The sequence below is a fragment of the Dermacentor variabilis genome, chromosome 4, assembly GCF_050947875.1.
Source record: "Dermacentor variabilis isolate Ectoservices chromosome 4, ASM5094787v1, whole genome shotgun sequence".
Classification (NCBI taxonomy): Eukaryota; Metazoa; Arthropoda; class Arachnida; order Ixodida; family Ixodidae; genus Dermacentor; species Dermacentor variabilis.
Window position 1 is genome coordinate 59,394,832 of NC_134571.1, and position 18,989 is coordinate 59,413,820.

The following is an 18,989-nucleotide window of genomic DNA, read 5'->3' on the forward strand; positions in this document are numbered from 1 at the left end:
GGAGCTAAGCTAGAAATAGGCAATGAAGCTGAATTGAGCCATCATCTTGTTTGTTTCATCTTTATGAATTCTGGCTCTTGGTTCTGGAAGATATCAGGTCATTTGGCAAACAATGTCTGTAGCTATTAAATATAGGGTATTCAAGACAGAATGGTTTCTTTTTCTGGCAAAAGCATATAAAAGCTGCAAACATCAGAAGCTACTCTAGGATCACTAATAAGCACTGAAATAAATTAGATTAACTGAATAACCTTGATGAGGTTTTTATCAGGTACATTTAGCACACATGTTGCACAAGGGAAATTAAAGCAGATGAGTTCTCATGGCAGGTTCACTAGGAGGAGTTCGGAGACTAGTGTCAGTATCGAAATATTTGTTCCTAGACTTGTGGGGAAAATTAGTTTTCAGTGATCTCAGCTAGACTGAAACAACTTGATCCTTCTCTGACACTTTGATGCCTTTTGTAACCCTCCACACAGCTTCCGGACCAGCAAGGGTGTGGGTTATTCGGCGCACTTTGTTGGTAACTGCCTCATCTTCACCTCCATGAAAGTCAAAGGAAAAGGTTACCAACATTGTGTCAAGTACGAGTTCCAGCCAAGGAAGGTAAGCGAAGCCTTTAGGGACACATTTTTGTTACCACTTTTGTACAAATTGGTAGTTTCTGCTCTTAAAAAGCTTGTGCAAAAGTGCGCTTGCTTTGTGCTACTCTGGAGTAGTTAATGCATTTGTGTGCTTTTAAAGGAAGTATTTTTCACAGGTGGCCTTAAATGACAGTACAGATAATAAACGAGAAGAAAGCGGGTTAACTGAGGGGCACGATTTTTATTAGTCATATCGAAGGTTGTGGGATTGTTCCCCATCTGCGGCAGGTTGTTTTTTCATCCACTTTCATTTCCATTAATTTATCGTTTCTTTATTTCATTCATTAAGCACAAGTAATTTCCCCTACGTTGTCCTGGGTGTCGCGTTTATTGACTACAGATTGTACTAAATCATGTTAGGGTAATATAACCAGCTTTAAGCTTCCCTGCATAACTTTAGCAGAAAAAGATAATGTTTATTGACAGAGAAACTTAAGGTCGAACTACCCTTTTTAAAATTTTAAAGTTTATCTTAAAGTCTATGTCTAAGTCATTTATTTCATGATTCATAGTTGTCTTGAGCTGCATTTTACATGGAAAAACAAAAGCAGGGAACAAAACAAACAACATATAAACATGCTTCATGAGTAAAACATTTGGTAGTTTGAATTTTCATACCATATTTGTCATTCCTTCCCTTTCTTTTAATGCGAAATTAAGTGGAGGACAGCTATGAACGTGCGCCAACTGGCCCCGATTTCTTGCATTGCCGATTTTACTATATTTTTGTGTATATATATTAGTATTTGGGTCCATTTGTTGCTGTAGGAATTCAAAAATATGTCCACAAGTTTGTTATACCTTTGAATGCAATCTAATCACTTTCTTGTAGTAAACATTTGGATAGGCAAGGCCATAAACTTATGACCTAGCGTAAGACTGGTGCAGGAGCATCAATGTGGTTCTCTGGTGAGACTGCAGTGACAAAAGGACAAAGAACACACATCACACGGGACATGCACAGTCTTGTGTGCTTTTATTTAGTTTTCTTTTTGTTCTTGTTCCTGTTCTTTCTGTGCTGCATTCTCACCGGATAGCTATGGGCCAACCTGCCTGAGTCAAACTATTGCTCATTCAATTTGGCATTGCTATATGTCTTGTGTTTATGACCATTGTGGTGTACCAAGCCTCCAGTCATAGTAACACTGACATATTTGTAATTCATTTACTCTAGTTTTCTTATCTACCTTAACTTTCAGTTACTTTCGTAGTGAGCTGTAAAGTTGTCATTTGGGACTAGACAGTTCTGACAAGTTTCTTGCAGTGAGTTTGCTGCATTCCTTTACATTGTTAAACTAACCAGACTGTTAATCTTTAAAGTGATGTGAATAGAGCCAGCAAGTCTATTCTCTATAGGAATGCAGTGTGCTTTCTTAGTAACGCAGGCTTGTAGAACAATTTTCAGTTGAGGTCGTGCTTAAGCTTTCAAGGCATCTGCTACCACTTGTGTACAAGGTATCTGTATACTTGCTGGATATCTTCAAGGTTCAGGCAATTTCCTTGCATCCTTCTGATGATCATCTCTGATATTCTCAACATTGTCTAAAAACGGACACATGGCTTGAAGCATTATTATGCAGAGTAGAATGTGCATAGTTTAGAATTGTTAATTATGAATTAAGTTAACTACACTGGCTGTAATTTCTCAAGAATTAGCACCTTTCATAATTCTGATTGAATAGTTACTTTAACAGCCTTGCAAGTTATTGCATGCTGTAACAGCGAATGGGCATCGTCACTGATATTTTGTTTCCTTTATATGCAGTGGTATACCGTGGCCATAGTGTACATCTACAATCGTTGGAGCAAGAGCGAGATCAAGTGCTTTGTCAATGGCCAGCTAGCATCATCCACTGAGATGAGCTGGTTTGTCAGTACCAACGATGTGAGTGTTGACGTCATCCCCCTCCCTTTTTAGTTACTCGTTCAATGGCCGTGCTGTAGACAAGGTTTCTGAGTATAAGTATCTTGGTGTCATTTTTACGCATAACATGTCATGGTCCAAATACATTGATTACATATGCAGTAAAGCACTAAAAAAATTGTTACTTGAGGCGAACGCTAACCTGATCTCCTAAAGACACAAAGTTACTAATGTATAAATCTCTAATCCGCCCTGTTCTTGATTATGCATCTGTAGTTTGGAGCCTGCATAAGCAGTTAGAGATTAATAAGCTAGAAGCGATACAGAAAAAAGCTGTGCGATTTATATGTCATCGTTACGATCGCGACTTTTTGCCCTCTTCAACACTTTCTTCCTTGAACCTAAACACGCTCTCTTCTTGTCGCCGTGTCGAATCATTAAAATTCTTGCATTGCATTGTCAATTCTTTGGTTAGGCTCTCAAACGATAATTACATTAACTTCGCGCCAGGATCATCAATGAGAAGACATCATGACCTAAACTTGATACCCTACTACGCACATACTAACATGTTCAAATTCAGCTTTTTTTCCCCGCTCAATTGAAGACTGGAATTCATTACCTGGGTCTATTCGCTCATGCTCATCCCGAATTTTTGCGACCGCCATCCTAGATGCATAATCGTGCTCACCCATGCCCGGCAGCATTTGTATAACTTCTTGTGTATTTTCCTTTCATCAGTGCTCATTTCCAATGCATTTCTGTACCTTTTCTCAACCCACTCCTGCAACAGCACAAATTGCGCTGCAGTATGTTTAAATAAATAAATAAATAAATAAATAAATAAATAAATAAATAAATATCTCAGCCTTTCTCGCACGTCTATTGACCACATGCTGAGAGCTCTAAGCTGTCCTGCCATCTTGTGTGCTTTTATTCATTACTTGTTCTTGATGCAAGACAGCTATTTCTATTCAGCCTTGTATTTACTGGCAGCCGTAGCTTCTGAGGTACTTCGTCCTTTCTGGTGTTTCTTTTTTTCTGTTAGTATATCTGTACAATTTTAATTCCTTTTTTTTTTATGCATACCCACAAGGAACAATTCCTACTTGGAGCAAATCCGGGCACAATTTGGACTGATGCCTGATAGCATCTGTGTGGAAGCAATAAATGGCAGATAAATAATGTTTTCCAGTGGTAAAAAAAGTTCATGAAGAAAAGAGACAGGAAAAATGACGGTACATTATATGGTCAATCAAATGGCCTGCCCTTTTCTTTCTAGAAAATGGGGAGGGAGGCATTACACGGTCAACCAATTAGTAGTGCTTCTTTCAGTGTAAGATAAATATGCTTAATAAATGGTCTACAATAATGCTATATTAATAGTAATATATTTCATAAATAAGAGGTCCACTGGCACAGCAATGTTTCCAGTACTGTGTGCACAGAAAGGTGTGTAGTGAGCCATAAAGAATAAGGGTCATGCATTTTGGGAATACGAAAGAACTCGCAAAGAGAGTGTGCTTGACAATGTATCAGAGCAGCAGAAGCAGCCAGCTGAACATTTGAACATGCACTGGCTTCGTGCATTCAGTGTTCATGAAAGCTCAAGTGTTAATGCATAAAGAGTGGGCACCGTTTCTGTTTTCAATACCTTTCAATTTTGCCACTTTGTTGTTTCTTCAGCCTTTTGACAAGTGCTACATTGGAGCAGCTCCTGAGCTCGATGATGAGCACGTCTTCTGTGGCCAGATGTCAGCAGTGTACCTGTTTTCCGAAGCCTTGACTGCTCACCAAGTGTGTGCGATTCATCGATTGGGACCAGGCTACCAGGCATGCACTCTTTGTTCTGCCTGAAAACAAAAAGAAAGAATGAGTATTATTGAAAATTTAAATTCGTGTAGTAAAGTGAAAAATTAGATGGATGCAGAAAAAATAATCTCGGGCAAGCATGATCAGTCACTTTTTTATAAAACAGTACATTATAACTTATCTATGTGAATTTTTCATATTAAAGGCCACGTGTGGGACGCATCGTGTATGTTGTGTAATTTACGTTGATTATTGGCACCATTTGGTCAGTAGCGATATTGGTCGCTATTAGCAATAGTAATTGGCTTTAATATTATTGTAAGTTCATGTATACAAGGGGCTGATATGTGTTTATGTGTCACTGAAGTAAATGGGTGAAATAAAAGAAGGCGTACTTCCTTTCTTTATGTACTGGTGAATACCACTCATCCAGATCACTGTTGCTTTTAATAAATATTACCTATTGTCATAGGCTTTCTTTTTCTGAGGTCAGTGGAGCTTGTTCCTGCTTTGTGTGTTTCAATGGAGCAGTCTCAACAAATTGTTTTTCTTTTATTTATTTTACAGAGTCAGTTTCGATTTGAAGGTGAAAGCGTGGCTCTGCCTGAAAGCCTAAAGCGCGTGAGTGCCATTCAATTTTTCTCCACCTGCACAGTGCCATTCCATTTTTCTCCACCTGCACAATTTCTTTAGAAGTGTCTATGATGTATGCTTTTCTTACCTGCAATGCTTTATGCAACAAGCTGCTACAAATGAATCAGATCAAACTGCTTGCTGCTGCAGGACCACTATCTCATTGTTGTAGCACAGCACAAGAGAAAATACATAGTTAATATACATGGTTAATCTATTTTAATGTAAACATGTTTGTTAAATGTCTCCCTTGTTAGATATCACGATTCTGTCTCGTGAGCTGGATTACTTGAATAGGCGGACACTATTTGCAAGACAAATTGCAGAATTATATTAGCTGATTAACAAACCTTTATTAATGAACTTTTACTTATCACTTCCGTTAGTCATAAACTGTGTAATTGAAGCCAAGCAGTAACGAAGCAATGTTCATTTAGCAGAAATACTGTACTTATCAGTAATTTCGAGAAATATGTTTTCAGTTTCTGTGTTTTTTCTTTATGTGGAAAACTAGGCAGGTAAGTCTCTTCAGGACCAGCTATATTCCCATTCAAGACCAGTAGCAAATTGCATTGATGTTCCATTTAACATTTATCAGCATTCACCAGTGCACAATAATAGTGACATGTGCAACACAGGTGGCACATCTGAGACATTCACATGTTGTAGTTAGCACTGTGCTCTAATTAGGACTGTGCAATCAGCACTGTGCACTAATTAGGACTGTGCTCATACCGAGGCAGGGCATATGTCCTCTTGAAGCAAGCAGCATAGTGAACGGTGCTTGCACTGGAGAATGCTTTCTTTGTGTGCTAGAGTGTACTCATGCTGGTTTTACCACTACTAAGTGTTATAGAGCATTGACATGCCGTCATGTTGTTGCTCGCATAATATTATTAAAAATCTGAAAGGCCGTATAGATAGGGCTACCTGAATCTTGAGCACAAGGCTCCCTCCCGCACAGGCTATCACAGTCTAAAAAATCGCATGCCTCCATCACCACTTTTAGATTGGTAACAGGTCTACAGTGAACGCCTATCTTGTTCCTTTTATTCTTTTACCAGGTGCTGTATGATGGCAAGTTATCCAGTGCACTAGTGTTCATGTACAACCCGGTTGCCACAGACAGCCAGCTGTGTCTCCAGGCAGCGCCCAAAGGAAATGTCTCCTACTACGTCCACACTCCGCACGCCCTGATGCTGCAGGTACAGATGCTAGTCACAAATGCACAAGCTGCTCCTGTGCTGTGTCTCACCTCAGTATCGCTAAAGATATTATTATCACTCCTGAAACCCTCCCTTTTCCTACTTTTCATGTCACACAGAGGTGGCATCTTGTTGCGTCCTTTGTTTAATAACACATATAAACAAGCCCCGCAACACTTCCTATACAAGCTACAGAATGCTTTCATATCAGGAGAAGCCAACGGAGACACCAAGGAAAGCATAGGGGAAATTACTTGTACTTACTAATTGAATGAAGGAAATGGTAAATTAATGAAAGTAGATGAAAAACACAACTTGCCGCAGGTGGGGAACGATCGCACATTTTCGCATTACGCAGAGCATCACACGCGTAATGCAAAGAGGTGGTAATGCTGACGTGTCTTTGACCTAAGCAGAAAAAAGTATCAGTGACTACATGAATGAAATACATACAGTGGCAATCAGCAGTTTATATAGTACATATAGTAAGGCACCACTTCATTTAATTTTGGACTCTTGCTTTCCATCTCTCTCTCTCTCTCTCTTTGACCAATGGCATCAACACATCTTTGTGAAACCCTACTTGCTGTCCTGTTACTTTGAGTCATTACTGTATTATTGTTTACTGCAGACAAACAGCATGACCATAGTTGATTAGATAATGCATTGGACGAGACTGTCTGCAACCATACTTATGCGTACTTTGCACATTCTTTAACACCACTACAAAAGTGGTCTCACATTAAATGAATTCTTAAAGGTATACAGACGACAAAATTTTGAAACCATTCTCTTCCTAAAGATATTGTGTATGCAGCCACATAATAAATGAAAATTCAGAATTCCCCAATATTTAATAATTAATTTTCAGAAGGATATTTCACAACATTGTTTCATTTTCTAAGATCCATGGAACCTAGAGTGATTGACAAGCGTTGTGGCATTTGTAAGACTGATAGGAAAATCCACTGAAGCACACAAAAGTTGCTGCGATTACACATGATGGGAAAAGTGAGAAACTGGAATGAGTCTCCTGAGCAAGCAAGAAAAACAATAAGGCAATGAGACACTTCACTAAAATGTGAACGTAAGGTCACATTCAATGTTCTCTTAATTGCATTCACTTGTTAAACATACTCACCCCATGCGCATTTGTACAGTGCTTACTACTGGGTGAACACCTAAGCTGTTTTCTCTAAATGGTGCACATTTGTCACAGTAGAGTGTATAAATGTGTCTATGTGACTTAATCAATGCTAAGCACCATGATGTCTTGCATACGCAGCCCCCCACATCGTGGTCCTTTCATTTGTGTGTGGTAGCATTTGCTGCCTCCACTTTTTTTTGTGGTAACCCTGATAGCACCGTTGTTGATAGTGTGACCTTGCCTCCCTAGCCTCAGAGCTGTTATGCACACCACCATTGTTCCATCTGTGAGGGGGGGGGCGCATTTTTCATACTAGCCGATTCACTTACGATTACCACCAGCTAGAGCCAAACAACTTGCATGTCACGAGGTGACAGTCTGTCCTGCAATAACAGACTGTCACCAGTAGCAGTTCCGAGCATCTTCAGGAATTGCACTCCCTGATTAGCAGCAGCATTTCTTTTTCTGTCATGGTAAGCGGGAAAGGAAACTAAAGCTCGAACTGTGACGTCTGTATGTCCGAAGAGTGATTCTCATTCCCACGGTCCTTTCACGCAGGACGTGAAGGCAGTGACCACATACTCCATCCACAGCACTCTCAACTCGATTGGAGGCATCCAGGTGCTCTTCCCGCTTCTCGGCCAGCTGGACCTGCCCATGGGCTTGGTGCCTCTGCAGGAACCCCGCAGGCCTAGTATCTGGTATGTGCTAGTTGGTGCTTTCCTTCCTTATACTCCAAGGTGACTCAATGGCTATGGCATTCTGCTGGGCATGAGGTCGCGGATTCGAGTCTTGGCTGCTGCAGCCAGATTCTAACAGAGGAAGAATGCAGAAGTGCCCATGGGCTGATGTTCTTGTGCATGTTTAAAAACTCAAGGTTTTTGCATCACATGTATGCATGCACCATGTGTATGTGCATGTATGTGCATGGAAGTGTGTATCTGCAAATCAAAATGAGCAGTGTACCTTGTAATTGCAGGCAGCACAAGTACTCATCAAAGTCAAGGATTGTGTGTATTGGAGACAAGGATCTAATAGTGGATTAATGACCATTTGAGATATTAATATCATAGTACACTTCCGGAATACAAAAGAAAGAATACTAATAAATTTTTAAGTGCATCTGGTGATAGACAAGGAAACAAGGTAGCCCCCTTTTTCAATTTATTGAAATTTGCCATTTACCAGTAGCCCTGAAAAATTTTATATGCTGTGCTGAATGCTTCCATATTTCAAAGTCAGAAAGCAAGAATTCGATGTATGTCCTCTTTGCAGTGAGTGTGCATGTGTGTTTGTATGGACAAGCACAATGTGAAACAGTAAAAGAAATTAACATGGAAGGGTTTAAGCAATCTGGACGTTACACTTATTGTAACATATATTTCTGGTATAGTTGTTGGTTCCGACTCATGTAAGCAATAATGTCTTATTTATTTGTTCATGTATTTTTTTTAACCTAAATAAAATTATCAATGTATACAGAAGAATGCACAAGTTCAATAAAAACGAAAGACAGCATGATGCCTATAGAATAAAAACTAAGTGATTACCATTCTGTTTCATTGTGTAGTTACTTAGATTCATGCCATTTTATCTTCCTTGAGTGTGTATTGCCAAGAAAACCGAAAGGTAGTCAATATGCTGTCACTGCCGCACATTGTGCGATGGTTAGCAATTACAGTTGTCTATTTCTGCCTAACTTTTATTACTGTACTGAATGAATTGTGCGACTTACTCAACCAGCAATAGATATCTGACGTGCCACATTCAATTCATTTGAAGTGCTCTTTACTGAAAAAATAATAATTTAACATTTTATGTTATATTTTCCACATGTCTTAGTCTTATCTTGCAGATACCATCCTACCTTTCTGAGCTTCTATTGAGACTATTCTATTGAGGCTACTCACTTCTTTTTTGGTTTCCTGCATTTGTCTGCTGGATGGCAAGAAGTGCTGTTCCTCACATATTAAGCGTAGCAAATGAGACCATACTCCAATAGTTTAGTTATTTTTGACATATTTAACAGATCTTTTGCGCTGCAGTGCATCTACACAAAGTGAAAAAAATCTTATACAACTTTTTTTGTGCTCTAGTTGCATATTGAAACTTATTTCCAGTGGCATTTCACCACCTTAGACAAGAATGTATTGTTTTTTCTCTGCTCCGGAGTCCACTAGTTGGCCTGTTCAGTAAATGAGGGACCACCATTGCATTTGGGAGCTCAAATGCTTTAGGTAAAAAAAAAAAAGGCATGCAGATGCATTACGTGGTGGCCACACAAGCTTTTCGGCTCTTGTGGTACCTTAACTAGTTCACTGTTCTGCCACTGGTTTTTGACGGGTATTCCTGCTGCGTGGCTGCGAGTATCTAGGTATCTGTTGTAGTTTGTAAGTTGCTATCATTCATGAAAATCAATGGAAGTGAAATAAACAGAAGTACTGAATTGCCCGCTGTTGGCATGATGAACCTTCAGGCGTACTGAATTGCCGTGGTCTGCAGGTGCACCACTAATGGACTGCAGCACAGCCGAGTCATGTGGCAAATGATCCGACAGTGGGCCATGCTGCCCAGAAATCAGAGCTTCGAGAAAAAAATGTGTTCAATGAATCTGTAAACTGCAACCTGGATGGCCCTGTGGTATCTGAAGAACTTTGGGACGTTTTTTTCAGTGCAACACTGATTGGCTTCATCTGCGAGATGTGCGAAAGCAGCAACACGGTGCAGCAGCACATGATCCAGAACAAGGGCTTCCTAGTCATGAGCTACCAGCTACAGAGGGTATGTTGAGTCTGCGCTTATACTACAGCATTTTTCTCCATCCTAAGATGTAGTCCCAGATGGTTAAACACATGCATTGTTTGTAACATTTTTAAGATTTTGTTCTCTGTTACATGATGCGACAGGCACAGTGCTTCTGTATATACATATATTCTTGGAGCTGCAACATTCAGCGACAAACCAGCGTGTGCCTGCTCCTTGTGTTTGTGTCTTGTCCCGGGACTTCTGTCCTGTCCAGCATATGCTATACTGGCTATTCCAAGCATTGATACTACTTTGGCAGGCAGTGACAGATAGGTGTGCTACATTTTCAGGCATCTCGGGACCACATAACGGACGAGGTTCTGCACTCCTTCCTCTCGCTGACCAAGCACTTGCTGACAGTGTACAGCAGCAATGGGGAGCTGCTGCTCAAGCACCTCCTGGACCACATTCTCTTCAACCCAGCTCTGTGGATCTACACACCAACAGCTGTAAGCGTCCTTTTGTTCTTTGCCTCACAGGCTGTATACCAGCGCAGCTTTTCTACGTCTCTTGATAGGGAACTACTGCGCCTTTAAACATGCTAGCACATACTCTCATATATGTCTGCATCAGCAGATAGTGCAGAGTGAGAGAGAACTTTGTGCAGATTAGTAAGGGTGCTAAGGTACGGTAAGGTTTCTCTCTCTTTTCTTCTCTTTTTTTCCAGTTCACTTAGGACAAATACAATTGATTGTTCTCGTTTAATTCAAAGATTTCTTACTTTATACAGCCCCATTGTTTACAAACTTTGAACAAGAGCTGTGCTTAAATGCTCACCAAGAAGAAGCAAAATATATGCGGTGAGAACAATAGTATTGTGCAGTCTTTGTATATTCACTGAATGTCTCTAGGATCATGTCCTGCCAGCAACGCAGCCCAATATGTTCACATGAAGAGACCTACATCACATTAACAAAGGTTGTCAAGTTATTCTAGGCGAAAAATAAAAATACACTTGATGGGCCAAATCAGTGGAAATAATGCACCTAGAATTCCGAGTTTCTGTAGGATGAATTGCTCAAAATTTCTATGGGTAAGTGCCCTGTGGATACCATTGAATTTGTCGGAAGGTGCAGCGCCCTGTTTATGACTCCCTCCTTATATGCAATGCTTCTTGGGTCCTGTGAGGTTATATTAAGCCAAGTAGTGCGGTCATAGTGGTGTCACTGTGCACCTTTTGCAGGGCAGTTGCTTTTATCTGCAGTGTCTTCCAGAGAAGACCTACTTCATTTATTATGACCACATATTGTAGAGATAAGTTTATGCCGAATCACGCATGACTTGTGCGCATTTGTGCTTCCAGTATAGGCAAAGTATTATACCTTGGTCGCGAGCGCAGGTGATGCGCTGTGGCTCCTGGTCACAGAAACATGTTGCTCCACTCGTTTGGGGGTACAGCTAGGTTCCGATCTCCAGCACCTTTCATGTAATAAGTATGACATATTTTGTGTTGCATAAAAGCATGAGTCTTCACTTTACATTGAATTATATGGTGCATACCTACATAACTGCCTTTGTGGGACATGGATGTGAGCAGTTAGAGAAGTTTCTATAGCCGTTGTAGCATGGCCTGCTGTGTAGGAAATAGAATGTAGATCGTCGTTTCAATTTCGCCATATGCCGAATCAGAGCTCCTAAATCCGAATGGGATGCTTATGCAAGAGCATCCATGATATGATGTCATGTGTTGTCACCGACAAGAATATTTCAACGTGCCGCCATCTGTGACTTGGGAAAGAAATGCTGTGCACGCAGAGTTTCCAAAAAGCGGGAACACTCCAAGAAACTCGCGTAGATTCGTTGATTGAGGTGCAAAAACTGCAGCTGTCATCTTTGCAGTAGTCGCTGTTTTATGTGCTACCATAAGATGCGAGACAGTTAGGCTAAGAATTCTGAGTTTCGAAAATGTGTGAATGCAAATAATTTCTTTTGCGTTAGGCACCCATTTAAGTTTTTCACAGTAAGCCCACAAATCTCTCCTAGCGGTAGGAAAAGGTGTAAAACTAAGTTTGGATGTTTTAAATCCCCATGAACATATTTCTCAGTGCAGTTCAGTTGTTTTGCTTCAGCCAGAGTAATTCAGACTAAGTTCCTGTACTGCCCAAAAGCACCATTACCATCACACTAATGGTGATGGGAGGGCAGGAAGGAGGGTGAAGAAATGGAGGTGTCACATACCAGCATCAGTGTAGGTGCACTGTGCCTTCATATCATCTCTCTTCCAGGTGCAAACCAAGCTGTACGCATACCTGGCCACCGAGTTCCTGGGGGACACGCAGATCTACAACAATGTTCGCCGTGTGAGCACCGTCCTGCAGACCATGCACACGCTCAAGTATTACTACTGGGTCGTGAACCCCCGCAACAAGAGTGGCATCACCCCCAAAGGCCTCGGTCAGCAACCTGGGCTTTTTCTTTGCTTCATCCCTAATCCTGTGTCACTGTTGCATCTATTTATGTGCATGCAGTTGAACATTGGTACATTGAATTCTGAGATACCCTGGAATTATACATATCCATTTAACATTAAGATGAAAGCACGCGAGGCTTGCAGAAGCTTCCATTTTTGATGCCAAATGGCATCGCATCATGGCATGGCACAAGTTATCAGGATTGCATGCATGATTATGTTGATGCCCCTTTTCACCTGCACTTTATAGAGGTAGTCACCTCATTAAATTGGATAGTTAGGGTTCCAACTGAGGAGCATACCTTCTTTTATATTAATAAAATTATCCAATTGTTAGTGAGTAAAGAGTTTATTGGAAAACAAGGTATTGACGGGTGAACTTGTGGTTAGGCAGCCACGTGCCCCTGGGTCTGGGCGGCTTCTTCAGCTCTCTTGATGACCTTGACCTGCAGGTCAGGGCTGGAGCTGAGCAACACGGCCTCCCACTGCTCAGTATTACTTACTTTGTGAATCATGTGATTTTCCGCTAGGCACGACCACATAATGTGAATCCAATTGCTAAAAAATAATTAGCACAGGACCTGGTGATCGTTGAACAAATAGCAAATGAAAGTCTGAAGATAGCTGGCTGAATGGAAACTGCAACCACTAGCTCTAGTCTCAACTTATTTACTAATTACTAACTGAATATGCTCCGGCTTCAATTCTTCAACTATGACATGATTCTTGAAGTGTACATGTAAAATATTGGCATACATTTTTTAATAAAAATATAAAGGTCATCAATGATAGTCACATAATTTCTTATGTCTTCTGGTACGAACAATGTGTTCATGAAAACATAAACTGTTCATTTCTGCTTCACTGATTTTAAGAATTGCTTAGTCTTTGTTAAAGCACTTGGTATAAGTACCTCTTTATTTTGTTTTATACATAGTTTATTTGTATATAGTTCTGAATTAACATGCCTTCAAACTAAACCTATCCTGACTGGAACACTTACTTCTGTCACGCATGATATTCTAATATTGCCTGATCTTTTCCCCTTCCCCAGATGGTCCCCGTCCAAACCAGAATGACATCCTGGCAATCCGAGCCTACATGCTGATCTTCCTCAAACAGCTAATCCTCAAAGGCAATGGCGTCAAAGAGGATGAACTACAGAGCATCCTTAACTACCTTACCACTGTGCACGAGGTACCCCGACACCCAGCATTCCATTCAGGCTTTATAATAACTCGTGTGTGGTACGCCAAGCGTGTTGATGATTTGTTTCTCTTGTGAAAATATTGCATACCTAAAATCTTGAAAATGATGTCACGGTGCATAAAGTACTGTGATAGAGATCCCAACCATTTTGTTTGTGCTTTACAATAACTCGTATGTGCTGTGGCAAAGGCATTGATGAGGCTTGTATCTGTTGTGAAAGTATTGTTTACGTGACACACTAGCAGGTTATATAGAGTGTTCCAGCTAACATTAATTAGCCAAGCTGTCCAACGAAAAAAACAATCAAGAGAAACACAGCGCAAGAGCAACGACAATTGAACACCATAGGGTTTATAATTGTATTTTTCACTGTGTTCTTTTAATGCTTTTTTTCATTGAACAATTAGGCTAAATTAGCTGGGACACACGGTTTATGAAAATGCTATAACTTGAAGCTGAACCGCACTCATACACAATTGAAATGCAGAAATGCTCTTTGCTCTTATTAGGCAAACACTGAATTGGTTTAAATCAAATTTGTTGCTGTTCGAAGTTACGCTTCGCGTGTTTACCTTTTATGGCAAATAGAGAACACCTACGAAATATAAAAAGCACCATATGACTGCGCATCCATTTACACGGGATAACACTGCCGTCAAGCAGTCTCAGTGAGAAAGCAAGCTGTTCATATGTTACTGGGCCAAACGGCGGCGATAACGACAGGCATGTTCTTTCCACGGCACGTGAACAGCTGGCAGCCATTATTGCATATCAAGATAAAAAGAAATGCGCTGCCCTGGACAGCAAGCCTGTGATGGGCAGCTTGCTTTCCCACTGAGACTATTTGATGGCGCTGCTATGTGTAGTATTTTTCATCTTTCGCGGGCTTTTGGTATTTGGTGGAAAAAGTGAATGCACTATGTCTACCTTGCTGTAAACACTTCATTTTTGTGTCTCTCATGATTCTCTGCAACCACCTAAGTGGCATTTCACAATTAGAGCAACAATTAACCCATTCAGAGTAGATTTCTTTCGCCGTATGTGACCGCCCGGGGTCGATATTTTTTATTGCAGATTTAAATTCTTCAGAGGGACCCAATTTCGAACAAAATTTACCGTAATTTTTCCAGGGTGACTGTGAAGTGAGAAAAACATATTTTGTGTTGGTATATATGTACTGTTTATATATATATATATATATATATATATATATATATATATATATATGTGTGTGTGTGTGTGTGTGTGTGTGTGTGTGTGTGTGTGTGTGTGTGTGTGTGTGTGCGTGTGTGTGTGTTTGTGTGTACTGTTTATTCATAAATAACAACAATAAAAAAGAAAATAAACTTATAAGAATTAAAAATTTGATGCATTGTTATATGCATAGTTCAAGGAGTTCAAGGCTTAGAAAATGCGCACATGAGAATATTTCGCAAGTCTCAAATGTCCATGCTCTTACACTAATATTTACGTCCATAGCATAATTGAACTGCGTAGGTGAGCGTACTCAAGAAAACTGTGTGGTTGTGTGCCTGTCAAAAAAGCTAAATGTGTGACAAACTTGCGCTAATCTTCATCTTATCACCAACCAGAGGCGATTAGTTTTCAAGAGTCTCAAAAAAAAGAAAGGCAGCACATGGACGGCGGCATCCTTCGTATGTGCACCCCTGTGAGCAATAAACGAGCAAGTAACAGGCGGTCACCCTTTGAGCGATTAGTAACGAGATAGCTAGCAGTTTTGCAAGTGCAAGAAGCCGAAATCGCCTGCAGAACAAAACTCAAACTAACCGACGCCCACCCACGTGCGCGCCAATTCACGAGTGGTAATATACAGACACGCCGGAGCAAACATACTAGTTCTAAAACAAACCATGCAGCGAAAACCGAGAGAGGGAGGTCTTTCACTGCATAAAAAAGAAATGTGTTACACTCGAATGTTTACACATCAGCATGTTGGTCATTGTGAGCTCAGAAAGGAAAAAAAATTATGCTTGCAGGATGAAAACCTTCATGACGTACTCCAAATGCTTATGAACCTGATGGCTGAGCATCCGGCATCTATGGTTCCAGCATTTGACTGTAAGAATGGTGTGAGGTAAGAGGACTCGCTCTTTTCAGACTAGCATCATTGAGTAACCCTGTTGCAGCATGTGGTCTATAATGATATTCACCTGAGATGCATAGGAGAATTAAACAATAGGCCTCCTGAAAGAGTCTTTACGAACACCCACACAAAGCACAGCGTAGCACAGGCTGTGCATTGGGAATAGGGGCTGCAATTGCGCTACAAGAATTGGTGTTATTTGCTGTCCAAATGAGTAAATGTCGCTCAAGAGTAGTGCATTTATTCCTTAAAAGGCAAGGTTTTAAATACACTGCATGCTTATTATTGGAACAACATTCTAAAAGAGCACTTAGCCTCTTCCCTAACTGCACATAAAAGAAATAGAGAAGGCATGAAATGCTTCTTTATTTTAAAGCTGCCACTTGATGTCTATTATTCCATGTGACAATGCAATGATGATTGCTGCCGTAGTGGTGTGGGAAGAGGCGTTTCTATGGTTTTTCAGGCTATGGGAGTAACAGCAGAGTCCACTTATTTGCATCCTGCACACAGCGTGATAGCTGCACTGTTATCATGGCCAAAATGTGGTATGTAGTGTCGCTACTTTAATGAGTAACAACATGGAGCAAGTTACATCATTTATTTAAGTGTGGTCTTTGTACTGCACAATATGGACACCATCACACTGGGCAACACCATGCTGAAAACGTGTTGAATATTGGCTGTATTGTCGCTGAAAGCATCAAGTCATTTGTAGCCTAAGCCTTCACTGCAAGCTTGAATTTTGTAGTAGTCCTTATTTAAAAAAAAGAACAACCATTTAATGAATGCACTTGCTCGGCATATTAGCAAATTATACCGCCTGTTTAATGACTACACTCACTTGGCTCCCCTGTAGAAGGTGTGCCTAGATTTTATGTACGTTCAACAAAGCATTTTAGTAAGTCTGCTATATCAATTATACCTATTGTTACCAAAAATGTTTATTGTTTGTGAGTAGGCAAATAATGTAAAATGTGGTGCTATATGCAGTACACTTTTGCTCTCTTACCATTTTCATCCCAACTGTTCTGGAGAAGAAAGAAATAAGCACCTTTTCAATTTTGTTGAGGCTAACTTCTCTTGTGTGTGTTTGTTGGGGGCAGCATCACAGTGGTGTCATCGATTTATTTTTAGGGCAATCTTCAAACTTTTGGGCTCAACAAATGAGAGTATACGACTCCAGGCTCTGAAGCTGCTCGGCTACTTCCTCAGCAGAAGCACGCACAAGTAAGATAGCAATATCGATTTTGTGTAGAGTTTTATCACTTGGTCGTATGGGTTCTGAAGTCTTGGGGAATACCTGGCCTTGTGGTACCTCAGCCAGCCACCACCTGACCAGCTCAGGTAAAAAAAAAATATGCCTGACTTTAGGCAATCTTTCCTGAGTTCCACCGACCTGCTGTACTTTAGGTTAGGTTATAGTAGGCCAACTCACCGGCAATGCAAAGACGGTACCTGCATTGCATCTTATGAAGGCACATTGGCCCGATGCAACCCGTCCCAGGTCAAGGGGCCCTTGTGTTTTTCTGAGGCTTTTCGAGTATATACTTCACTTACATAAACTTAAGACACAGTGTACGTAAATAACCAGGTACTGTTCACCACCCTGCCCAGAAAACTGAAATGAAATTGCTGGTGTTGAAATGTGCCCCTGGCTTTTCAGGCGGAAGCACGATGTGATGACTCCGCACAACCTGTACATGCTGCTGGCAGAACGGCTACTGTTGCACTCTGACCATCTGACTATGGCCACTTACAACGCCCTTTACGAGGCAAGTGCTAAGCATTTAGGTGTGCATGCATACTTGATGGTATTTCGCCTTTCTGGTTGAACCAGTTTACTTGATGTTGGCGCTTGTACAAGCTGCATTGTGACTGGTACTTTGGTTTCACAAAACAATCTTCTCTAGAAGTCATTGAGACGAAGTGCTTGTGGAAAATCAGCGTCAATACCCAGCCAGAATTTTAAGCTTTCATTGATATTTAGTTTCTCTTTTAGAACATATAAAAAAGAACTTGTGTAGGTTTCTGCGATTCAGTGCAAGAATGACACCTTCAGTTGCAGCATTTGCATACATTGGGACTACATGGACCTACGAATACGAATGTGCACATTTGATGCTGTAATTTTCTTGTATGTGTAATGTTGTGTCGTTTTGGCATTATGTTGATCTTTGTTGTGCAGATGCTGACGGAGCACATATCCAACCAGATCTTGTACACCAAGCACTCAGAGCCAGAGTCTCACTACCGGCTGGAAAACCCAAGTTAGTTGGCTGCTCACTTGTTTCTGGACAGTGCTTCCTACATTAAGAATGACTGTCAGGTTTGCCACTTTTTCATATGACACCCTGGCATGGACTTTTTCATATGACACTCTTTCAAAATCATTTAATTTTAATCTTTTAAGCCTTAACAGACAGCTAGAAATACTTCATCATGGAGCACCTTTTCTGTAAAGAAGAAAATGTGGCAAGCAACCGATGAGTAAATTATAGTGCCAAGCCAGCAGCAGTGCATGCCAGTAAAAACTGTGGCAACCATCATATGTCAGTTACCTAATAAGTGCTACAGGATGTGATAATTGCGAGGTGATTTGTGTAGTGACATTGGGGTAATTATTTTGGCATGTGTGAGTAAATTGACTTGTCTAGTTATGAAGCAAAGAAAGCCAGCTTTTCTATTGTGCAGCTAAACATACTTGTTAAGCTAACTGCTTTACTTTGCTTTTCTGCCCTTCTGAGAACCTTGCTTCATTTTCCAATGCAGTGATCTTGAAGGTTGTGGCTACACTAATCCGTCAGTCAAAGCCATGCGAGGAGTTGATTGAGGTGAAGAAACTCTTCCTGTCTGATATGACTCTGCTGTGTAACAACAACAGGGAAAACAGAAGGTAAGACGAAGTTACTGTATGTGGTGGCCGGACAATAATTCACCTGCTTATTTTTTACTTGAATGTTAAGCTGGTCCTCGTGCCATGGCTTTCTGTAGCATTCTATGTCACTGAAGGGATGCTAATAAAGTTTCCAGCGACAGCGTGACACAATTGGTGCTTAGTGCAATAATGCTAAACTTAAGGACCAACAAGAGTAGAACACATCCTGCATCTTGCTCCTTTTGCAATATGCTATCATTGTCCATGCATTCAGCTTT

The 18,989-nt window shown here is 40.6% G+C and overlaps 1 protein-coding gene across 4 annotated transcripts in view; it reads left to right on the forward strand.

Annotated features, from left to right (window-relative positions):
• Positions 1-18,989, forward strand: part of rg (A kinase anchor protein rugose) — a 336,839-nt gene that overhangs the window by 101,941 nt on the left and 215,909 nt on the right. For all 4 annotated transcript variants that reach the window (XM_075689210.1, XM_075689211.1, XM_075689212.1 and 1 more), the window contains exons 7-21: positions 480-606; positions 2,410-2,529; positions 4,195-4,341; positions 4,888-4,941; positions 6,018-6,158; positions 7,864-8,006; positions 9,978-10,086; positions 10,401-10,559; positions 12,336-12,504; positions 13,575-13,717; positions 15,727-15,824; positions 16,971-17,063; positions 17,500-17,608; positions 18,022-18,103; positions 18,606-18,729. In XM_075689210.1, coding sequence (XP_075545325.1) covers positions 480-606; positions 2,410-2,529; positions 4,195-4,341; positions 4,888-4,941; positions 6,018-6,158; positions 7,864-8,006; positions 9,978-10,086; positions 10,401-10,559; positions 12,336-12,504; positions 13,575-13,717; positions 15,727-15,824; positions 16,971-17,063; positions 17,500-17,608; positions 18,022-18,103; positions 18,606-18,729 — 1,818 coding nt within the window. The remainder of the gene's footprint in view (positions 1-479; positions 607-2,409; positions 2,530-4,194; positions 4,342-4,887; positions 4,942-6,017; positions 6,159-7,863; positions 8,007-9,977; positions 10,087-10,400; positions 10,560-12,335; positions 12,505-13,574; positions 13,718-15,726; positions 15,825-16,970; positions 17,064-17,499; positions 17,609-18,021; positions 18,104-18,605; positions 18,730-18,989) is intronic.